Raw genomic sequence first — 19,528 nt, 5'->3', positions numbered from 1 at the left:
CATAACTTATTGCTTGTAAACACGCAATTTCTTCCAGGCAACGGTCGTAAGTCATAACGTTACGGTCTTGTGGTATAGCGGTCATACGCAAGTATAGTCAGCCGCAATTTTATGTATGATCGATAGGGTTTTAATATTAATTTACATCAGTATGTATAAATATTGTACAATCTGTATGAAAAACTACTCTAAGTACATAGCTTTTACATACATGATAGGTATAAGTATAAACAACTTTTAAGGACATATTTTACTAAAAATTATCTTTTATTTTTCAAAAACAATCGCGACGAATCTATAATCCGAGCAATAAACTAGAGCTATAAAGTTAAGGAAATTGTTGTTATTTTTCGTGCTTAGGTAACGTATTTTAAAGAATATTTATCACTTTTCTATGATAGACAGGCGATCACGTCATGGTTTCCATAGAAAACAATACGCCGGGGCCTCCGGCCCGGACACGGCTCGGTCTAACGCGAGTCAACAGCGAGTGATAAATATTCTTGAAAATAGGTTGCCTAAGCATGAAAAATAACAACATTTTCCTTAATAGCGGAAGGTGCTGGGGTGGGATACGGCGTTGCATGAACAAGAAATTTCCTTTGGCAGGATTGGTCCTTAGGACCCAAGGATGGATTTAAGAAGTGGAGCCACCGAGAATTTTGATGTAACTTTTTAGGGTTGGGGGGCTCTCAACTTGATCTTGGTATCTATATCATTTACCCCCACCATGCACGCACGGTGCCAATAGGGCCCCGTTTTTACACGACTGCCCAAACAAAAAGAGTGTATTGTTTTCAGCGTTCATGTTTGTATGTATGTGAGTTTCTTTATTCCACCATAACTTCTGAATGCCTCGACAGATTTAGATAAATGATATATCACTAGAATCCTTACGTCATCCCGACTAACATAGGCTATGTGACGTCATAATAAAATCAATATGGCGGACATAATACATGATATTGCGTGATATTTAGAAAAAAAATTCTTGCAAACCTATCGAGTGGGGCCTCAAAATGAAGAGCTTTGAAAGACGATTTAAAATGTGTATGCAACATACGCGTTCAAGTCTTATTTTGGTAGTATAAGGATTCACAAAATGTGCTAAGAAAAATAAATCCTTCTATCTAATTTAGTGACCTATCAAATGAAAGGGTATTGACCGCTGATCATAAAAATATATACAAATCATCCATATGATTTGTATATATTTTTATAAGGTTAAAGGAACTAAACACAAACATGTTCTAAATCACCCTATTGAAATCTAAACCTGTGAACTTCGATTTAAGCGATAGAGTAGGGGGTAGGGGATAGAGTAGGGTAGGGGGTAGGGTTTGAATAATTTCTGGCTTATTGCATTCTTATATAATTTCTTGTGAATAAAATTGTAGGTACTTGCCTACTAATTCAACCCGACTGCAAATAAAAAAAAAACAAATTTTTTATTTTACACGTGCTTAGGTTACATACCAACCTCGATCATTTCTTCTTAACTTTAGAATCCCTCATACTAAGAGTGTCAGGCGTAGATAGGACCTTGGTGTGCCTGTGCCTAAGTGCATCTCATTAAAAAAGTCCCCCGACTGCAATAGAAATTAAATGTACACGTACCTTTTAATGAGATGCACTTAGGCACAGGCACACCAAGGTCCCCCGACTGTAATTGAAATTAAATGTACACGTGCCTACGTCACGGCCATAAATGCGCATAGCCCTTTGTATTTACTGTGAATGACCGTGAGTGTATATTTACATTCCAATTTAGATTTATAAAGTTATGTAACTAACATATGAACATTATTTTTTGCTTTTCAGTTCGCTTTAAAATGCAGCAGTCGTGTTTTTAATTTTTTTAATTATTTAATTTTATTACCCTTCATGTACGGAACCCTAAAAACAGCAATATCACACACACCTGACCTTAATGCTCGATGTCAACTCGAGTTAAATACGTTTCATTTCAACCTCCATTGTGCCACAAATTACACCTGTGGCCATTTCTAGCACCATTTTCACTCTCGACGACCTGCCTTTACTTTCTACCGAGTCGCTTCCCATTGGCTGCGCCGGCGCACGTGAATGGGCTGGTGTGTGTTGACCTTGTGACGGCTCGAGCTAGAGTTACAGGCCAATTCGAGTGTTAGTTATTCGATCTGTTTCCTTTTTATCATTCATACATTCAATTTAATTTTAATGTATATTTTTACTTGTGGCAATAATAGTACATTTCGATGCTAGTGCGGAAGGTATGTCATTACTTCACGAGTACCGAGATATCTTGCCACGAGCCGCAGGCGAGTGGCAAGACTCGGGACGAGTGAAGAATGACATTTCCGCACGTGTATCGAACGACGTTTTTTAATACAGTTGCGAAAAAATAAGAAAAACATTGTTAATCGTACACTAAACAAAAGTGGTAACAGTGACAGCTCGGTTAGACGTCGTCTTTAAGTATATTATATCTATGGGCGTTTGGCAGCTATTCCGTTCCATTCAGTCAACTTATTAAGAACGAAATTTTCAATATTGAATATTAAAAAATAAACGTGTTATAATGATGAAGAGGTAAGTAATTAAATGTGAAATATGCAATATATTTTTCGTATTCTTACATTAACGGTAGGTTTTTATGCTGATTACGACGTTTAAAGGAAACTAATATTAACACTCATCAATAAGTAGTCGTGAATTGGAACAAGTATAAATTTAAAAAAATTGGTAAAGTAAAAAGCATTAGTTCGAGATAACCAACTTTCCGCACGCTAAACAGCTACGTAAAGTAGCACTTTTTGAGCAACTGTATTAAAAATTATTTTTCATCACACTTGCTCGGAAAAGATGTATTTACACGTAGGGCTTGCGGGCGGGAAATTGAAATTTTCGCCCTAGGGCGGAAAAAATCTTTTCCGAGCAAGTGTGATGAAAAACACTTATTTACACGTAGGGCTTGCGGGCGGGAAATTGAAATTTTCGCCCTAGGGCGGAAAAGTGTTTTATACAGAAGTTTGTTTTTATTAATTCTCCTTTTTTTCCTTACAAGTGTGATGAAAAACATTGTGTGTGCCACGGGCGGTAAAGAAATTCCGAACTCGTGAACATTTTAAGCCCTCGCTTCGCGTCGGGCTTAAAATTGACACTCGTTCGTAATTTCTTATTTCCCGCCCTTAATACACAATGTACTATTACAGTACATATGGTCCTATTTTCCCGAACTAGTGCGTAAAATAGCACTGTTCTTGCGTATGTCAAAAGTTGAAAGGGCCATGTGTACCTACTGTAAAACGTTGTACGATACACGTGCGAATAGGTAATACGCAACTCGTGTCGATTTAAAACACTCCCTTCAGTCGTTTTTTAATTTATCGCCACTCTGTGCGAATTTCCTACTTTTCACATTTGTATCGTAATGTACTATTTCATTCTTCTAGCGTGCAAGTTTAAATACTTATTATTTCCCGTATAGGTATAAATTATGTGTGATCTATAAAAATCTAAAAAGCGCAATGTATAATATTACAGTGAAACCTGGATAAGTGGGATCTCAAGGGACGAGCAAATTTGTCTCACTTAAAGAGGTTTTCCACTTACACAGGCTCCCAGTTAGCCAGGTACAAATAAATTTCTGTCTCATTTACAGAGTGTTCCATTAATAGAGGTGAGAATAGAGTATATTTCAGTTATAGAGGTGGTTAATAAGGTATTTAGTAATTATCTTTAAAAATAAATTAGGTAAAATAATCCTTGTCCCTAAATATTTTTAAGTCTGTTTAAATATTTCTTTGAATTTATTTTGTATGATTCTCCAAAGGATAGATATTTCAAAATTAAATTAAATTTGATACGGACTTCATTGCGTATTAGAAATTTAATAAATGAAAATTTATTTCTTCGTGTTACTTTTCTATATTTCAGCTTTCGTTTCGATAATTTTAACTACTTACAAAAATTAACTAAATGAAACTTAAAGTTGTTTAGACACAATTAGGCAAATGCGGAATTTGTGGATAGACTAAGAGTTAGTAAAAATACGGAAATTGTTCAATGAAGTCCAAGTTATAGAGAGGTCATAGATTGACGTTATCTCAGATACAGAAGTCAATTCCCTATAAAATTCTAAAAAACAATTAGGAAAATGTAATCTTATAAATATAGTCTCAGTAAAAGAGGTAAAATACACTCTCTGTCTCAATTATAGAGGTAAATGTGACTATAAAATCACAACAACGAATCCCAGTTATAGAGGTTCGTTTTTTCTCAGTAACAGAGGTAATTCAGTGCTAAAGTGTCGGGACCGCACCATAAGTCCCAGCTATAGAGGTTTCTCACTTATCCAGGTCCCAGGTTTCACTGTATTTTCTGCCAGTACCTACATTTATTATTTAGTATTCCATAGAGGTTTTTTAGGCATTTTTTTTTATTTGGCTATCGTCCGTTAGCGTAATAGAAACAATCTGCGGTTTCAAATGATGATTGTCTATGGATTTATGGCCACTTTTGTATATTAATTACTTTTTATGTATTCAGTTAGATTTGTTCCTGAGATTGGGATGTTATATATGTATTTAAGTACCTATGCATTTCTTATTCTACATCATGTATATCGTCGCTGAGTAACTTAGTTTAGGTTGGGGCTAGGCGTCGCTGAGTAACCTATTTATTGTTTGTTTATTTTGAGTTATAGTCGTGTGTCGATAGATGGCAGTAAATTTACAGTGACTACAACATTTACTATGACAGGACCCCTCTATACTATCTATTCTTTTTGCCTAAACGACAGTCCGTTTTTTTTAGCATTAGAAAGAACTTCACAGAAGTAAGCTTGTGGTTCCAAATCCGGCACTTTTAGCGGTAATAATTTGAAGTAAATTATATGTATTGACCATGCTACATTAGATAATTCAATAATTATTAACAATTAAAGAGCCTGATAAAAACTTCACGCTTGCTTCTGTGGAGTTCTTTCTAATGCTAAAAAAAACGAACTATAACAGTCAGAATAATCTCACAATTAACCTGTAACCATGTTCACCAACCCGTCAAACACCTGACATTGACATGATTTCGTGTGTACCAGAGCATTGGTCTAAAAACGAAAGTTGTGCGGAGAGAGAGATTTTGTGTGTTTGTTAATTAAATAAGATAAGATTTGTATTACAATTGTGGGTAAAAGTTTGGTTAACGAAGCGTAGGCCGAGAGACGGCTGTAATATCGCTAAGTCATTGCTTAGAATATGCAATGTATTTAGAAAGTATGTCATTTCTTTCCAGATTTAGGGCAATTAACCTTTCGTTTCTTTGATAAGAATCCTAACCCAATGATCCGGTCATCTGCATGAATTTTTAAGCGATTTTCTTTCTGCTCTATAAGGCCTTCTTAAAGGAGTGACCAGACCAGACCTAAAGTTAGACCATAAAAAGTCTGCAGCGATTTTGATAGCCCACGCAGTGCAAGTGTCATTTTAAACGTCAAACTTCTATGAAATTATGACATGTAAATAACACTTCCACTGCGTTGGCTATCAAATCCGCGGCAGACTTTTATTGGTGCGACTATAGCACTGGACAGAGATTTGTGGAGAAATTGGGGGGAGGCTTTTGCCCAGCAGTGGGACACGACAGGCTCCAAATAAATAAATAATAACAAGGCATGGCCTAGGTTTGACTCATAATTAAAAAACCACTGAATATGCACTTGGTGGTTGGTTGGTGGTTGGTTGGTCTTGGCCTTGGTTGGTTGGGTTTGTTTGGTTGGTATTGGTTCGTTACAATTCTTGAGTTTATATCTAGTAAACATTTTTCAACCAGCTCAGGCAGAAAGAATCAATTGATAGGTCAACATTATTTTCTATGCCTAATCCGAACGCGAACAAAAATATAAAAATGTGTATTGACATGAAAACTGTGTTTTCTTAGAATAAAATTGAACGCAATTATTGTAGATATTGTGGGCAATATGTTCAGTAAACGGTTTATGATGCCTAAATTTTAGAGAAAACAAAAACATCTTCGTTACGCCGGCACACAAAAAAATCATCCGCTGGACCACTGCCTTTCTGTACTTATTAAATCATCAAGCACAAAGTCGGCGAGCCGATCGCGCACAAACAATAAAGTGATATACAACTCATGGTATAATAATATACCCCGCCTGGTACTCTCTTCCCGTCTTCTCGTGATCACGTGACTGACACAAGCCTACGTCATCATGCGACAGCGCTATATGATAATATGCGATAGCGCTATATATAGCGGCCATGTTGTTGTGACGTAGGCTTGTGTCACTCTGGCAAGAGAAGTCCATGTTTTATTAGACTATGTATACAACTTATAAAGATTAATAACCTAGAATTGTTGCAACCATTCACTCACATAGAAGAATAGAAGTACAAAAAAGGTGTTGATTAGTAAATTATACATATTATTGTTTTTGATTTGTTTTTGTAAGCACTCGACGAAGCCCGCGTTGCTAATGACGAAGTATGCATGGACTTGTATTTTATTAAATTGAATGACTTTAAACAAATACATCTGTCTCTCGGAGCAATTTCAGGTTTACAGTAAATGCAAGTAAAAGTTTATTATGACATAAATGTTAAATAAAAGCTTTGAATCCATATTAAGGTTGCGTAAGTAAGAGTGGATTGGCGGATACCATTTCGATCGCTTTCCATTCGTTGTGTCATGTGGTTTATCGTTTCGTATTTCGTTCACTTTATGCACCATACCAAAATATATACGCGGAATAGGTCCCGAATCTATGTGCGCATGCGCAGCTTTCTGCAACTAGTACTAAACTTCTTAGTTACTTAAACTTCTAGTGGAAATTTAATCCAATAGAGTTAGAATTGTATGAGTTTAAATTGTCTTTCACCTGTTAGTATCTGATCCTTTCGCATTTTCTCAAAGGTTAGCTGGAAGAGATCCCTTTTAGGGATAAGTTCGCCTTTGTACATAACATTTTTATTTTTGTTTTGTTTTTGTCCATTTTATGTAAACCTGTTTATGTGCAATAAAGTGACATACATACATACATAGTTTTTTAACAGCCCGCCAAGGGGGTTTTGGAAACTCAAAAAATGGCCCGTCTTTAGATATATGTCAATGATAAAAGTTCCATATAAAAACTACAATTCTTCATTAGCCCCCCACTTTTAAAGGTGTAACTGGAGCAGACACAATGTTACCTTTTTTTCCACTTCCTATCCTTCATCATCATCATCATCATTCTAGCCTTCAGTCGCCCACTCATGACCTTATTAACCTTATTTTACACATTCTTTAGTAACGGCTCGATTCGGGAAATGAATTAGAGATTCACTAGATATAAAATAGTAAAGATAATATATCTTTACTATAACGTATCTAGTTAATCTCTAATTCATTTCCCGAAACGCGCCGTAAGTAACTATTTATTTATTTATTTAAATATGAAACAAACGGTCAAACAAAAAATATTGTTACAGTTTCTTCTCTTAATCTAGACCTATAGTTTCCATTTTTATTAAACATTTATTTATATAGAAGGACGAAAAAGTACCTATCTTGGCTTAAGTTCAGCTGATTAGTAAGAGGTTACACTGAGTTTGCGAAGTTAGAAGTTAAGTATACATAAAACTAGAACTAATATTGATGGTCTAGGTACCTAATACCTATATGTTCGTTCCACATTTCATCTAGGTTAGTGTGAAACGATTTCCTTAGTTTTTACCAACAACAATGATCAATTGTCTTCTCTTTTCTCATCTCACCTACTGTGTGACATACCTACTTTGTAGATCATACTTTTTATACCATCGATTATATGTAAAATGAAGGTTTTCTGTCTGACCGGTATTAATTAAACTGGGGGCCTAGGGGGGGCTAGGACATTACATTACGTAAGAAATCTCGGCTTTATTAGCGGCAAGCGTTTGTAATTGCCTAAACATGTAACATATTGAACAACAAAATGTTAAGTTGTTGTTGTGTGTCTGTATCTTATTTATTCAACAGGAGAGCCCTGTTAGCGTTAGCGATACATGCGTTTGTAATTATAAGTTGTTAGTTTGCAGAATTGCACAATTTTTTTATCACTCTACGTTTTTTTTGGCACTCCTAACAATTCTTAACAATTAACATCAAAATCATGTGTTGTAATAACACCACATAATGGATCCCTCCGTAGCGGTATCCGTTTGTAATTTTACTTAAATTTGCAGAATTCATTAGCTCTCCTGCACATCTTTTGATTTTTAAATCACAACATTTGTTGTTGTTGTGTGTTTGTTTGTGTGAATATTCTGCTCTCTCCGTAACAGCATACGTTTGTAATTTTACTTGAATTCGCAGAATTCTTTAGCCTACACAGCTTTTGACTTTTAAATCACAACATTAATGCACCGCCTACAATCTTCTCTGTTTTGCCCTAAGGTTGACTGGTAGTAAATTCCTCATGCCATTAAGTTCGCCTTTTGTACACTAAGTTGTTTCTTTTGTGCAAAAAAGTATAAATAAATAAACATTTGTTGTTGTGTGTTGTTGTGTGTTTGTTTGTGTGAAACTTCCTCAACATTGTTTTGTGCGTGTGTGTGTGTAGAATTGTGGATATTCTTGCTTCCTCAACAGGTGTAATAACATCACATAATGGATCTCTCCGTAGTGGTATACGTTTGTAATTTTAATTGAATTCAAGGAATCAGCCCACCAATACAACTTTTGACTTTTAAACCAGAACATTTTTTGTGTGCATATTCTTTCTCAACATTGTTTTGTTTGTGTGTGTGTTGAATTGTGGATATTCTTGCCCCCAAACAGGTGTAATAACATTACACAAAGGATATCTCCGTAGCGGTATGCGTTTGTAATTTTACTTGAATTCACAGACACCAAACACAACTTTTGACTTTTAAATCACAACATTTGTTGTTGTTGTGTTTGTATGTATATCCTTTCTCAAGATTGTTTTGTTTATGTGTGTGGATATTTTTGCTTCCTCAACAGGTGTAATAACATCACATAATGGAACTCTCCGTAGCGGTATGCGTTTCTCGCACGGTCTGATTGTCGCGTCCGGCAAACGCGGCGAGCGTGCCATCGGCGAATATCTATATCGATTTTATTGGATTTTTATATCAAACTGCAGTTTTCCTGGTTAAGTCAATAACTTTTTTAGTACTTGTGAGTACCTACGGTATTGCTATCCCGTGTAGACATTGTAAAATAAACGCACTTCTAAGCTTTTCTCGGAAAACATATAAAAACTCAAAAATGCGCATTTTCCCAGAGATAAAACCTAGTTAGATCGATTTATCGCCCCCGAAAACCCCCATATAGCAATTTCATATGTTAGATTGCGAAAAAGAAATTACCCTCCCTTATAGAAAATAGACCAGCCAAAATTCGCCATCGGTCGCATTACAGTATAAGTTGCTCAGTATAATTCTAAAACGTCCCTGGCAACAGGAATGCACTTATTTGTAGCCACCCTGTATATACGCTTCACGCCATTAGCGTTATAATCGCTTAAAGAAAACGGGGTCCCTTTCCCTTTGACATAAAGTTGTAGGTCACAATTCACGATGTAATACCTATTCTTTGTCTATCTATCAGTCGGAAAACCGTTAACATTTCAGGATTTTGTATATAAAATTATCCTATAAATAGGTTAGGTTAAGTTTATTTTATGGCAATACCGAAAAGTTACGCGTTTCAAAAAAACCAAATTATGACTAACGAAAATGCGGACAAACAATACGTTATGACTTAAAACTTTATGGGAAACAAAAGAGCCAAACAAAACACTAAGAACTATAGCTAAAATGACGGTTGCCGCCATAATAGTGCACAAAAGCAATGATGTCACTGGTGAAAGTCACTTTTGGTTTCTGCCCGTTACCTCGTCGGCCAAACATTTAGACACTGGGCGTAAGAGGAAAATGATTTAACATTTCTTCGAAAATGTATCGAATATAGGGGAGACCGAGGTGAGTTGTAACAGAGGAGAGTTGTGACATCGTGAATTTTTTGGCATCTAAAAACAAGGTCGCAATAGCGCGCGTTTGTTAGTTCAAGTTACTAGCTAACAAACGCACACTGTTGCGAGCTCGCTAACAGTCAACTCATTAGATTCCAAAAAATCGACAGTGTCACAACTCTCCTCTGTCAAAACTCATCCCAGTCTCCCCTAATAATGATTAATTTATACTTACAATTAATCGGACGTAGTTTTGGAAACGGGAAGCAACCCCACAAACAAAAATATTGAACATCGAACTTGCTACAAAACGATATTATTATTTATTCTATGTATTTATTTTTCGTCTTAAGTTAGGTTGTTTAAAAAAATAGTTTAACAGCGGAGCAAAATTGTTGTTTTCTTTCATGGTTATGTTGAAATCCGAGCAAGCGAAAGATTTGCAAGAGGTATAGAACGTTGCGAGGCAAGGCAGGTTAACGAAGTATTTCACTTTACTTAAAACAAAATGAATAATTTCAAGTTCAAGTTTTTTATTTGAAATATATTTCGGGGATCTCGGAAACAGCACTAACATTTGGTAGGTATATGAGGATTTGAGGATATTCGGGGGCGATAAATCGATCTAGCTAGGTGTTATCTCTGGGAAAACGCGCATTTTTGAATTTTCATACGTTTTCTGAGCAAAGCTTGGTCTCCCAGATATTAATCATATTATTGTAGCAAGTCCAATGTTCAATATTTTTGTTTGTGGGGTTGGTTTCCGACTTCCCGTTTCAAAAACTACGTCCGATTAGTTGTAGGGGAGACCGAGGTGAGTTGTGACAGAGGAGAATTGAGACATCGTCGATTTTTTGGAATCTATTAACTAGAAACTAGGTCGCAACAGTGTGCGTTTGTTAGCTCGTAACTTGAACCTAGTTTCTAGTTAATAGATTCCAAAAAATCGACGATGTCTCAACTCTCCTCTGTCACAACTCACCTCGGTCTCCCCTAAGACTTGTAAGTACGTGCTAGAATGCTGAAATAAACTGCAAGGTTCCCTACTACCCTACTTGCCTCAACAAAATTCTTAACACAAACTGATACAAACTTAACAAAAAGCGGCATTCGACCTTTAAAATTTTAACTTGATTTGAGGTTATTTGCATTTGAATCGTTGGTAGCTTAGCCGTAAGGCGTGCGTCTATTACAGAATGAAGGTCGCGGGTTCAATTAAACTATGTACAGCTCATTCAGGTAGGAAAAATATTGTTAATAATTTAAAAAAGACGTATGAAGCTAAAATAATGTTTTTAAGTTAGATAATACTTAATGTTTGTTAATTTTTAATGAAGTTTTATCTAAGTACAAAACTTAATTATTATATAAGAAAGATATTCCTAAAAATCAATTAGGTAACGGAATGGAAGGAACAAAAAATATATGAACATTTTGGGACACTCTTCTCTCCTATTAGGATCGAAAGGGTTTGTGATTTTGAGTAAGTAGATACGAGTATAACAATAAAAATCGCTAATATTTCATTTTTAGATAAAATTAGCTTAGTAATACAGCGGGGAAATGCTGCCAGCGTCCTCGGCACCATGCCAAAGGGACCCAATTTCTTGGACATATTTTTATTTTATTTTATTTTATTTAGTACTAGTTTTTAGTTTTATTTTATAGAAGTTAGTTTATTTTTATTTTTATTATTTGTATCTAATTCTTTGTATATAAATGGAACGAATATCAAATTGAATAGAGCTTTTATAAATCCGAATGCCCCTCCTGCTCGGAAGTCCAAAACAGTTTGTGTGTCAGGTGCGCGCCGAATAATAATGATATCAAGACTTTCTTCGGGACCATCGCTTTCTTTTGGAGCCTTGTGAAAGCCTATTGAGCGAGTAAAAGGACAGTTTACACTTGAATTGAAACTTTGTCTTAAAAAATTTATTATCTTAAATCGCGCAAAAAATATTTATTAAATAAAAAAAACTTCTTTTAAAACTTGATTCGTATCTATTCGCAGAACTGATGGAATCAGAAATACGAAACTACGCTCCTGAACTAGAGTTGTAGATGTTGGCGTCAAGACCGCTAAGCTTAAGTGGGACTGGGCCGGACATGTCTGCCGCATGCACCCAGATAGGTGGGCCAAAATGGTTACTGAGTGGGACCCACGGAACACAATAGACAGTGCAGGTCGGGGTTTAGGCAGACCGAAAAGGAGATAGATAGATAAAATCTTTATTCAACCACAACTTACATGCTTTGTGACACAATAAATAATAACAAGAGACAAAAAGAAAGTTGACAGAAAAAAAAAACGGGACGACTTAGACGCATTCTACCCCAAATCATTTTCCCAAATGCCGATGACAGGGTCGAGTAGAGAAAAAGAGGGGAGGCCTTTTCCCAGCAGTGGGACACCAAAGTAGGCTTAAAAAAAAGGTTGCACCACCGTCAACCCACTTTTGCCACTTTTGCTCAGTTTCACTAATGGCTCGATTCGGGAAATGAATTGGAGACTCACTAGATATGAAATAGGAAAGATATGTGACGTTCCACGACAAAAGGTACCTAATGGCGGCTGGCGCTTACGTCGCATAGCGCCGCAATAATATTGGAGCGGCGTTATTAACAGCTTAAGCGCCAACCGCCATCAGGTACCTTTACCCGTGGGACGTCATATATCTTTACTATATCGTATCTAGTTAATCTCTAATTCCTTTCCCGAATCGCGCCGTAAATTTCCCACGTCCATCTTACCATTTATAAGCAATAAAGGACATACACAGACTTCCAATTGCATCGAGACCACTAGAAACGTTATATCCACCTACTTTACCACCATTACGCATCCCAAGTGAAATTTCAATCGCTAGAAAGCTGAAATCAGAGTGAAATCTAGATTCTAGATACATCCAGGTAATTCAGTTTGATAGGACATTTTACGTATCGATGATCGAATGGAACCGAACGTTTATTTTAGATTGAATTATAGATAATATCAAATAGACAACTTCATTTCCGCTTTCATTGGATTCTGTGTGAATTTGAGTAGAATGATTATTATTGGACGAGGTTGTGTGGAAGAGATCGTTCTTTAGCGATAACACCGCCTGTTTCTATCTTTAATCAGTTGTTTTTCTTTAAGCTCTATATTTTACTGAGTTGTGCCAATACGACTATTCTATATATCTATTTCCGTGATCAAATCTATCCTGTTCAAACTGCTTCCATAGGAAGTAGCTAACCTTCTAAAGTAATTTCAAAATTAGTAAATAAAAATTAGTCCATGAGTGTATATTTTATTAAAAATGAAGTGTCGACAACATGGCTGCAAATGCGAATGCTTATTGAGCTAACTTTGGGACTATCTGTGTAAAATTGTTCTATAATATTTATTTATTTTAGTGCCCGCAGCGTGCGAAAGCCTTATCCTTGGGGCATACTGAAAATTCCTGCACTGGCCACTTAGAAAAAAAACAACGGGTTGCACTCCAGGAGTGCCGGCAAAAGTGACTCCATGACATTCGATCAGGTCACGTGTCCGTCTTACGAATCTTACGTTCAAGTGACCCGTCGCGAGTTTAACATTCTTTCCCCATCACAAAACGTGCACACCGCCGCTAAACAAGTTTTGACTTCAATAAGTAGTCTCATACTCGTATATCAGAAACCAGAAACTTTCAGCATGGCCCACGTATTTATGTGATACACCAAACAACAGTAAATATGTAGTTGTATCTTATGTCACAGAAGAAATAATAGTACTACCGTACAGAAAGGACACTTCGTACAAACCCGAAGTTTGACAGCGATTCAGGGTCGAATCATGCTATCTCTTTCTAATCTATGGCACTATCCCTTTCGGCTATTTAGTTCAAAAGTCAAGTGATTATCTTATCTGTGGTCGTGCACGCACAAGGAAGTCAAGTGGTGCCAACCCTAATAATTGCTCGGAGCAATGCTGAGCCGAGCGGAGCCGAGTTCGACCGAAGTCAGGAGTGTCTCCCCACTGCTTATGTACAATAAAGTATTTACATACATACAAACAACAAGGGCAAAGGCCGCACCGTTACATTTTGCAAAAAATGGAGATTTATCTGCGTCTGCGCAAGGATTCGGTACCTTGAGGCGTATTCTGATTGTAAAAACAGGTTATGAATTTGATCTGAATCTGTCATGGATATGATCTGGCACTATCAAAAGTGACGTTTCTGATTGAAGAAATTCGAGCTCATCTGATAATTAAGACCGAACACCCAAATTCCCCATTCATGGCAAAAAGCCACAATTCCTGATATGTCAGGAAAAAGACTGTCATCTGGTAACCCTACTTGAGGGTAGATGAAAACATTACACGATCAAATAATGTAGGATAAAGTCAGGTCGTTCCGTGACTGATCCAGGTGGTTTTGTATTTGGTTGGTTAACCAATAAATGTTATATCTACCCGAAAATGTACAAATTGTTTGTTTACTTTTATTTCAATACCTAAAGATACCTAGAATTGTCTCGATAAAAACGGTTAGTCGAAACTCAAAAATGTATTTTTGCCAAAACGCATTTATTACATAATTTTCCCGCACTTAGAAATTTTCACTTAAAATCGTCCTCGAACTGGAACCAATTGGTAAAACGATTAGATTTCTAAGTTACGAAACAAAGTAAAGAAAGTAAAAACAAATTATCGAAATGATTCGTCTGATACTTATTGATTGCCAACGGGAAAGTTAATTTTAGAATAATGTGTGAGGCGTGATAGAAAATCGTGTCTTACCGACTTTCGATGAGTGTTGATAACTTGATTAGCTCAATAAATACTAGTTTTATCCCACAACTTCGTCCGCATACAATAGTCATGGTAATCGCACACACATATACAAAATATTTAGCCATTTCTATACCAGTAGGGGCGAGGAGTAATTAAATCTTTGAAATATTCGTTTAAAATTTTAACCCCTATTTTTAACATACAATAATAACATTCGATAGGTAACGATAGAAATCAACAAAAAAATACTATAAATTAACTTAGAATTAAAAACCAATAATAAATTAGTACCTACCTAGTATATTTACAGTACAAAAACCTAAAAAGGGCCCAATCACAACAGAAATGCCCTATTTTCAATTATGTTATGGATACATGTAATATAAACAAAAAAAAAACAATTATAAACTAAAATTAAAAACTGGATGTTATGGATTGAATTAATATGGTTATGAATTCGATCTGGAATAGTTATGGATCTGATCTGTCGGTGCCAAAAGTGACGTTTTTTGTTGAAGAAATGTCAGTTTTGACACTGACAGGTCAAATCCATAACTAATCCAGATCTAATTCATAAGGGGTCATCCATTATTTACGTCACACGTTTAGGCGGTGGGAGGGGGTCAAGAAAATGTGACATGTTGTGACATGGGGGAGGGGGGGTCACAAACATTGTGACGTCATTTTAACTTCATCACTATTCATCAGTAACCGAAAATTAATTTATATTTTATTATTCGCTGTAAGTACATTTAAATAATGAGGGTTTGGAAGTACATGGGTAATTTTCGTTCCTAATTGGTTTTGTGTTATAAAATTGCTAATATTTCTTTTACCACAAATATTTTTTTATTAAAAATATAATGCCGAGTTTTCGTTGAAAATTTCGTTGAAAACAAAATTGCCTAAAATGTGACGTCACACCAGGTGTCGAGGGATTTGCAAAATGTGACCAAGTGTGACAAGGAGGGGGGGAGGGGTCAAAAAACCTAGAAATTCGTGTGACGTAATTAATGGATGATCCCTAACCTGTTATGGAAATCAAAATACGCCTGCTTGTATGAATAAAACAAGAGGCGGAGACGTTTCGCTCGCACCAATACATGTATGAACAAGTACGAAATTAAACGCGCTAAACAAAATGACATCATTTAAAAATATCAAAATATTCGTTCGAATTGGCCTCCAGGACAACGCTACAAATCACTAAATAATTTTACAAACAATTTTTTCAATCTCAATGTCGATCTGCTGGAAAATTTATATTTCGCTATTATAATGTCGTTATGAGAATACCACATTCATCCATTTCGCATTTTCACCGATTTTTTCTCCTTTTCAGATTCTAGAAAATTATTCGGCGGGTACCGGATAACGCCGACGTACTGCAAGGCGTCAAGAGCAGCAAAATACAACCGAGGGAACACGATATGCATGTTCAACCATGAGTGCCAACAGAGAGGGGGCGAGGTAAACTCTTCTAATATTATCTTATCTTACCTTACCTTATCTTGTCTTATCTTTCCTTGTCTTATTTTATGTTATCATATCTATTAAAATACAATCGAGGGAACACGATATGCATGTTCAACCATGAGTGCCAACAGAGAGGGGGCGAGGTAAACTCTTCTAATATTATCTTATCTTACCTTACCTTATCTTGTCTTATCTTTCCTTGTCTTATTTTATGTTATCATATCTATTAAAATACAATCGAGGGAACACGATATGCATGTTCAACCATGAGTGCCAACAGAGAGGGGGCGAGGTAAACTCTTCTAATATTATCTTATCTTACCTTACCTTATCTTGTCTTATCTTTCCTTGTCTTATTTTATGTTATATCTATTAAAATACGACCGAGGGAACACGATATGCATGTTCAACCACGAGTGCCAACAGAGAGGGGGCGAGGTAAACTCTTCTTATCTTACCTTACCTTATCTTGTCTTATCTTTCCTTGTCTTATTTTATGTTATATCTATTAAAATACAATCGAGGGAACACGATATGCATGTTCAACCATGAGTGCCAACAGAGAGGGGCGAGGTACACTCGTATTATATTATCTTATCTTATTATATCTTATCTTATCGTATCTAATCTTATCTTATCTATTAAAATACAACCGAGGGAACACGATATGCATGTTCAATCACGAGTGTCAACAGAGAGGGGGCGAGGTAAACTCTTCTTATCTTATGTTGTTATCTTATCGATTAAAATACAACAGAGAGAGTACGATATTCTCTCAACCAACCAAGAGTTGAACCACAAGTGTCAGAGGAGAGATAAACTCTTCTTATCTTATCTTTCCTTATCGATACGATACGTACTGCAAGGCGTCAAGATTAATACAATTAAATTGAGGAATAAAATGAAACTATGAATAGAAATCCTCCTCCATCCAACCTTGAAGTTTGTTAAAAACACAATCATATAACAGGTGCCCACACTCTCCACTTGACACCTCAATAATATGTAAGGAAAGGACACAGATACATAACAAAGAAAACCGGGACGCAACGATATTTTAAAGTAACTGAAAATGTAACAAGATATCTATTATAAATGAATTTTCTTTTTCCAGGTAGTCGGCGCATGTATGGACGGCTTTCTCTTCGGCGCCTGCTGCCAGCTCAAGTCCGACAGCCAATCCCACATCCCCAAGGGCCCTGGCGTCGTCATGACCAGCTACCTTGACTATCCTGAGGCAGAGACCGAAAGCGATGACTATGACTCCGAGGCCCTTAACGCCTGGCACAACAGCTTCAAACCTATAGTCACACCTGGTTACAGACCTGGAGAGAAACCCTCATCATCTACCGTCAAAACTGTCGATGACAGCACTGAGAAGGAAATTATATCTGAAGGTCTAAGTCAAATAACTGATTCACTGTTACACGCTCCTCCTAAAGAAGATAATTTCGTTTACATCAAACCAGCTAAACCTGATGGACTGTATACACATAGTTCTATTGATCATGGAACTGTAGATACAGTTCTGTTGCATAAAAATGGTTCAGCAGTGGATAACGTAGCGAGACCTTCAGATTTTAACATACAAGTATCTTCAATGCAGACGAAACCGACTCCACCGCCGAGTACAACAACAACTACACCCAAAACTGTCTCCACACACAGACCAATATACACAAAACCTGTCTTCAGACCTAAGAATAAGACTACAACGAAAAATCCAGAAAACTATGTCCAAGTTTCAACTGTGACTAAAGAGCCGCAGAAGATTACTGAAACTTCGATCAATAGTATCATTCAAATGCTAAACGAAAGTACTCCTAGTTTGAAGGATGAAGTTACATCGCCAATACCTGATATTGCTGAAACAAAGTCATCACCATCACCTTCCACTGCTACTGTCTCTCCAGTGCAATACAGCAGTACATATCCAAATTATTACTTATCTACAGGTCACTATGTAACTCTTAAACCTTCATCATTTGGAAGTACTGTATTCTCAACAACTACAACCAAGCGACCGACAACTACCAAACGACCTGTCTTAATTACCAAAAAACCTATAAAGTACACGACACCGAATTCGATACCTCAGGAAAGCAGGCCGTCTAGCAAACCTTATTCGTCACCGAAACCTAGTCCATCTACTAGTCAGGCCATAGGCGCATTTAACCGGTATCCGACGAACCCTAGCGATTTCGGTGACTCAGTAACCACTTTCAGCTACGTCAGCTCAACTACAACTCCTCAACCTTCATTCCATACCAGCACGACTAGACGCCCGCCTTCTACCAGCTATGTTACTGGTGCTAAACCTGCCAGAAGACCACCATCAGTTACATCACCATCAAGCATAATATCCAGCTATGACGTAGCACCTGAAACCTTCTCAAGCGTGACACCTACTGTTATAGTTCTAAACGGCTTCCAAACTACAAAACCCGTTGAAGACAAAGAGCCAGAATTCGTTGAGATATCTCAGGAGCCTTTTAAGAAACCAGTGAGCCAGATCACAGTGAATAACCATATAGAATCGACTAACAATATCTACATGGGTAAACCTCCACAGTCCTATGAAAGGCCTTCATCTCCAACAGTGGTTATTACTCCAAAGCCATCCCCAACAACACCTTACCCTATCAAATCATCTACTAGACCTGTTTCTGTAGTCATTTCTACCAGTCCGACCTTCGATTCTTACACGGAATACTTCTCAGCTACAACTTTAAGACCTGAAACGCAGACGTCATCGGATGATTTGATTAATTTCCCTCCAGTTAGAAACCCGATGCTCAATGCTACAGGGTCAAATCCAGGACTATACAACACAAGCATATCTCTATCTGACAACGAGCTTGAAACCCTTCATGATATAGACTTCACCACACCAACATGGCAAGAGGATGAAAAACTAAACGAAAAGATGAATCTCTTCGTCAACAAAATAGTCGGTAGTCTCCAGGGCACATTCCAAGAACTTCACGACATAGTGATTCTTGATAAAAAGCCGAACGCGACGATCATCAACACAAAAACGACGACAGCAAAGCCTAGTAAAAAGCCGGTGACGACGCGAAAGCCTGTCGCGACGACGCGGAAGCCGGTTCGGCTGACAACGACTACTAGAAGGCCAATCGTTAAGACGACGAAGAAGCCGACGAAGCTGACGACGGCTGCGCGACGACCGACCACGACCACGGCGCCGCCTACCACTACTGTTATTACGACGACTTCTAAGAAACCAGTAAGTTAAAAGCTAGGGATATATGTACAGTTGTGTCTGCTAGATCAGTCTGGCAGATAAAATCACACATACCTGAAGAACACAT

The 19,528-nt window shown here is 37.0% G+C and overlaps 1 protein-coding gene across 1 annotated transcript in view; it reads left to right on the top strand.

Annotated features, from left to right (window-relative positions):
* Positions 1-19,528, top strand: part of LOC134677129 (serine protease filzig) — a 39,756-nt gene that overhangs the window by 11,219 nt on the left and 9,009 nt on the right. Inside the window, exons 2-3 of the mRNA XM_063535588.1 lie at positions 16,063-16,190; positions 17,311-19,443. Of these exons, the coding sequence (XP_063391658.1) occupies positions 16,063-16,190; positions 17,311-19,443 (2,261 nt within the window). The remainder of the gene's footprint in view (positions 1-16,062; positions 16,191-17,310; positions 19,444-19,528) is intronic.

This window comes from Cydia fagiglandana, chromosome 25 (assembly GCF_963556715.1).
Source record: "Cydia fagiglandana chromosome 25, ilCydFagi1.1, whole genome shotgun sequence".
NCBI classification, from domain to species: domain Eukaryota; kingdom Metazoa; phylum Arthropoda; class Insecta; order Lepidoptera; family Tortricidae; genus Cydia; species Cydia fagiglandana.
Note: the sequence above shows the minus strand (reverse complement) of the source record. Positions and strands in the feature narration are given on the sequence as shown.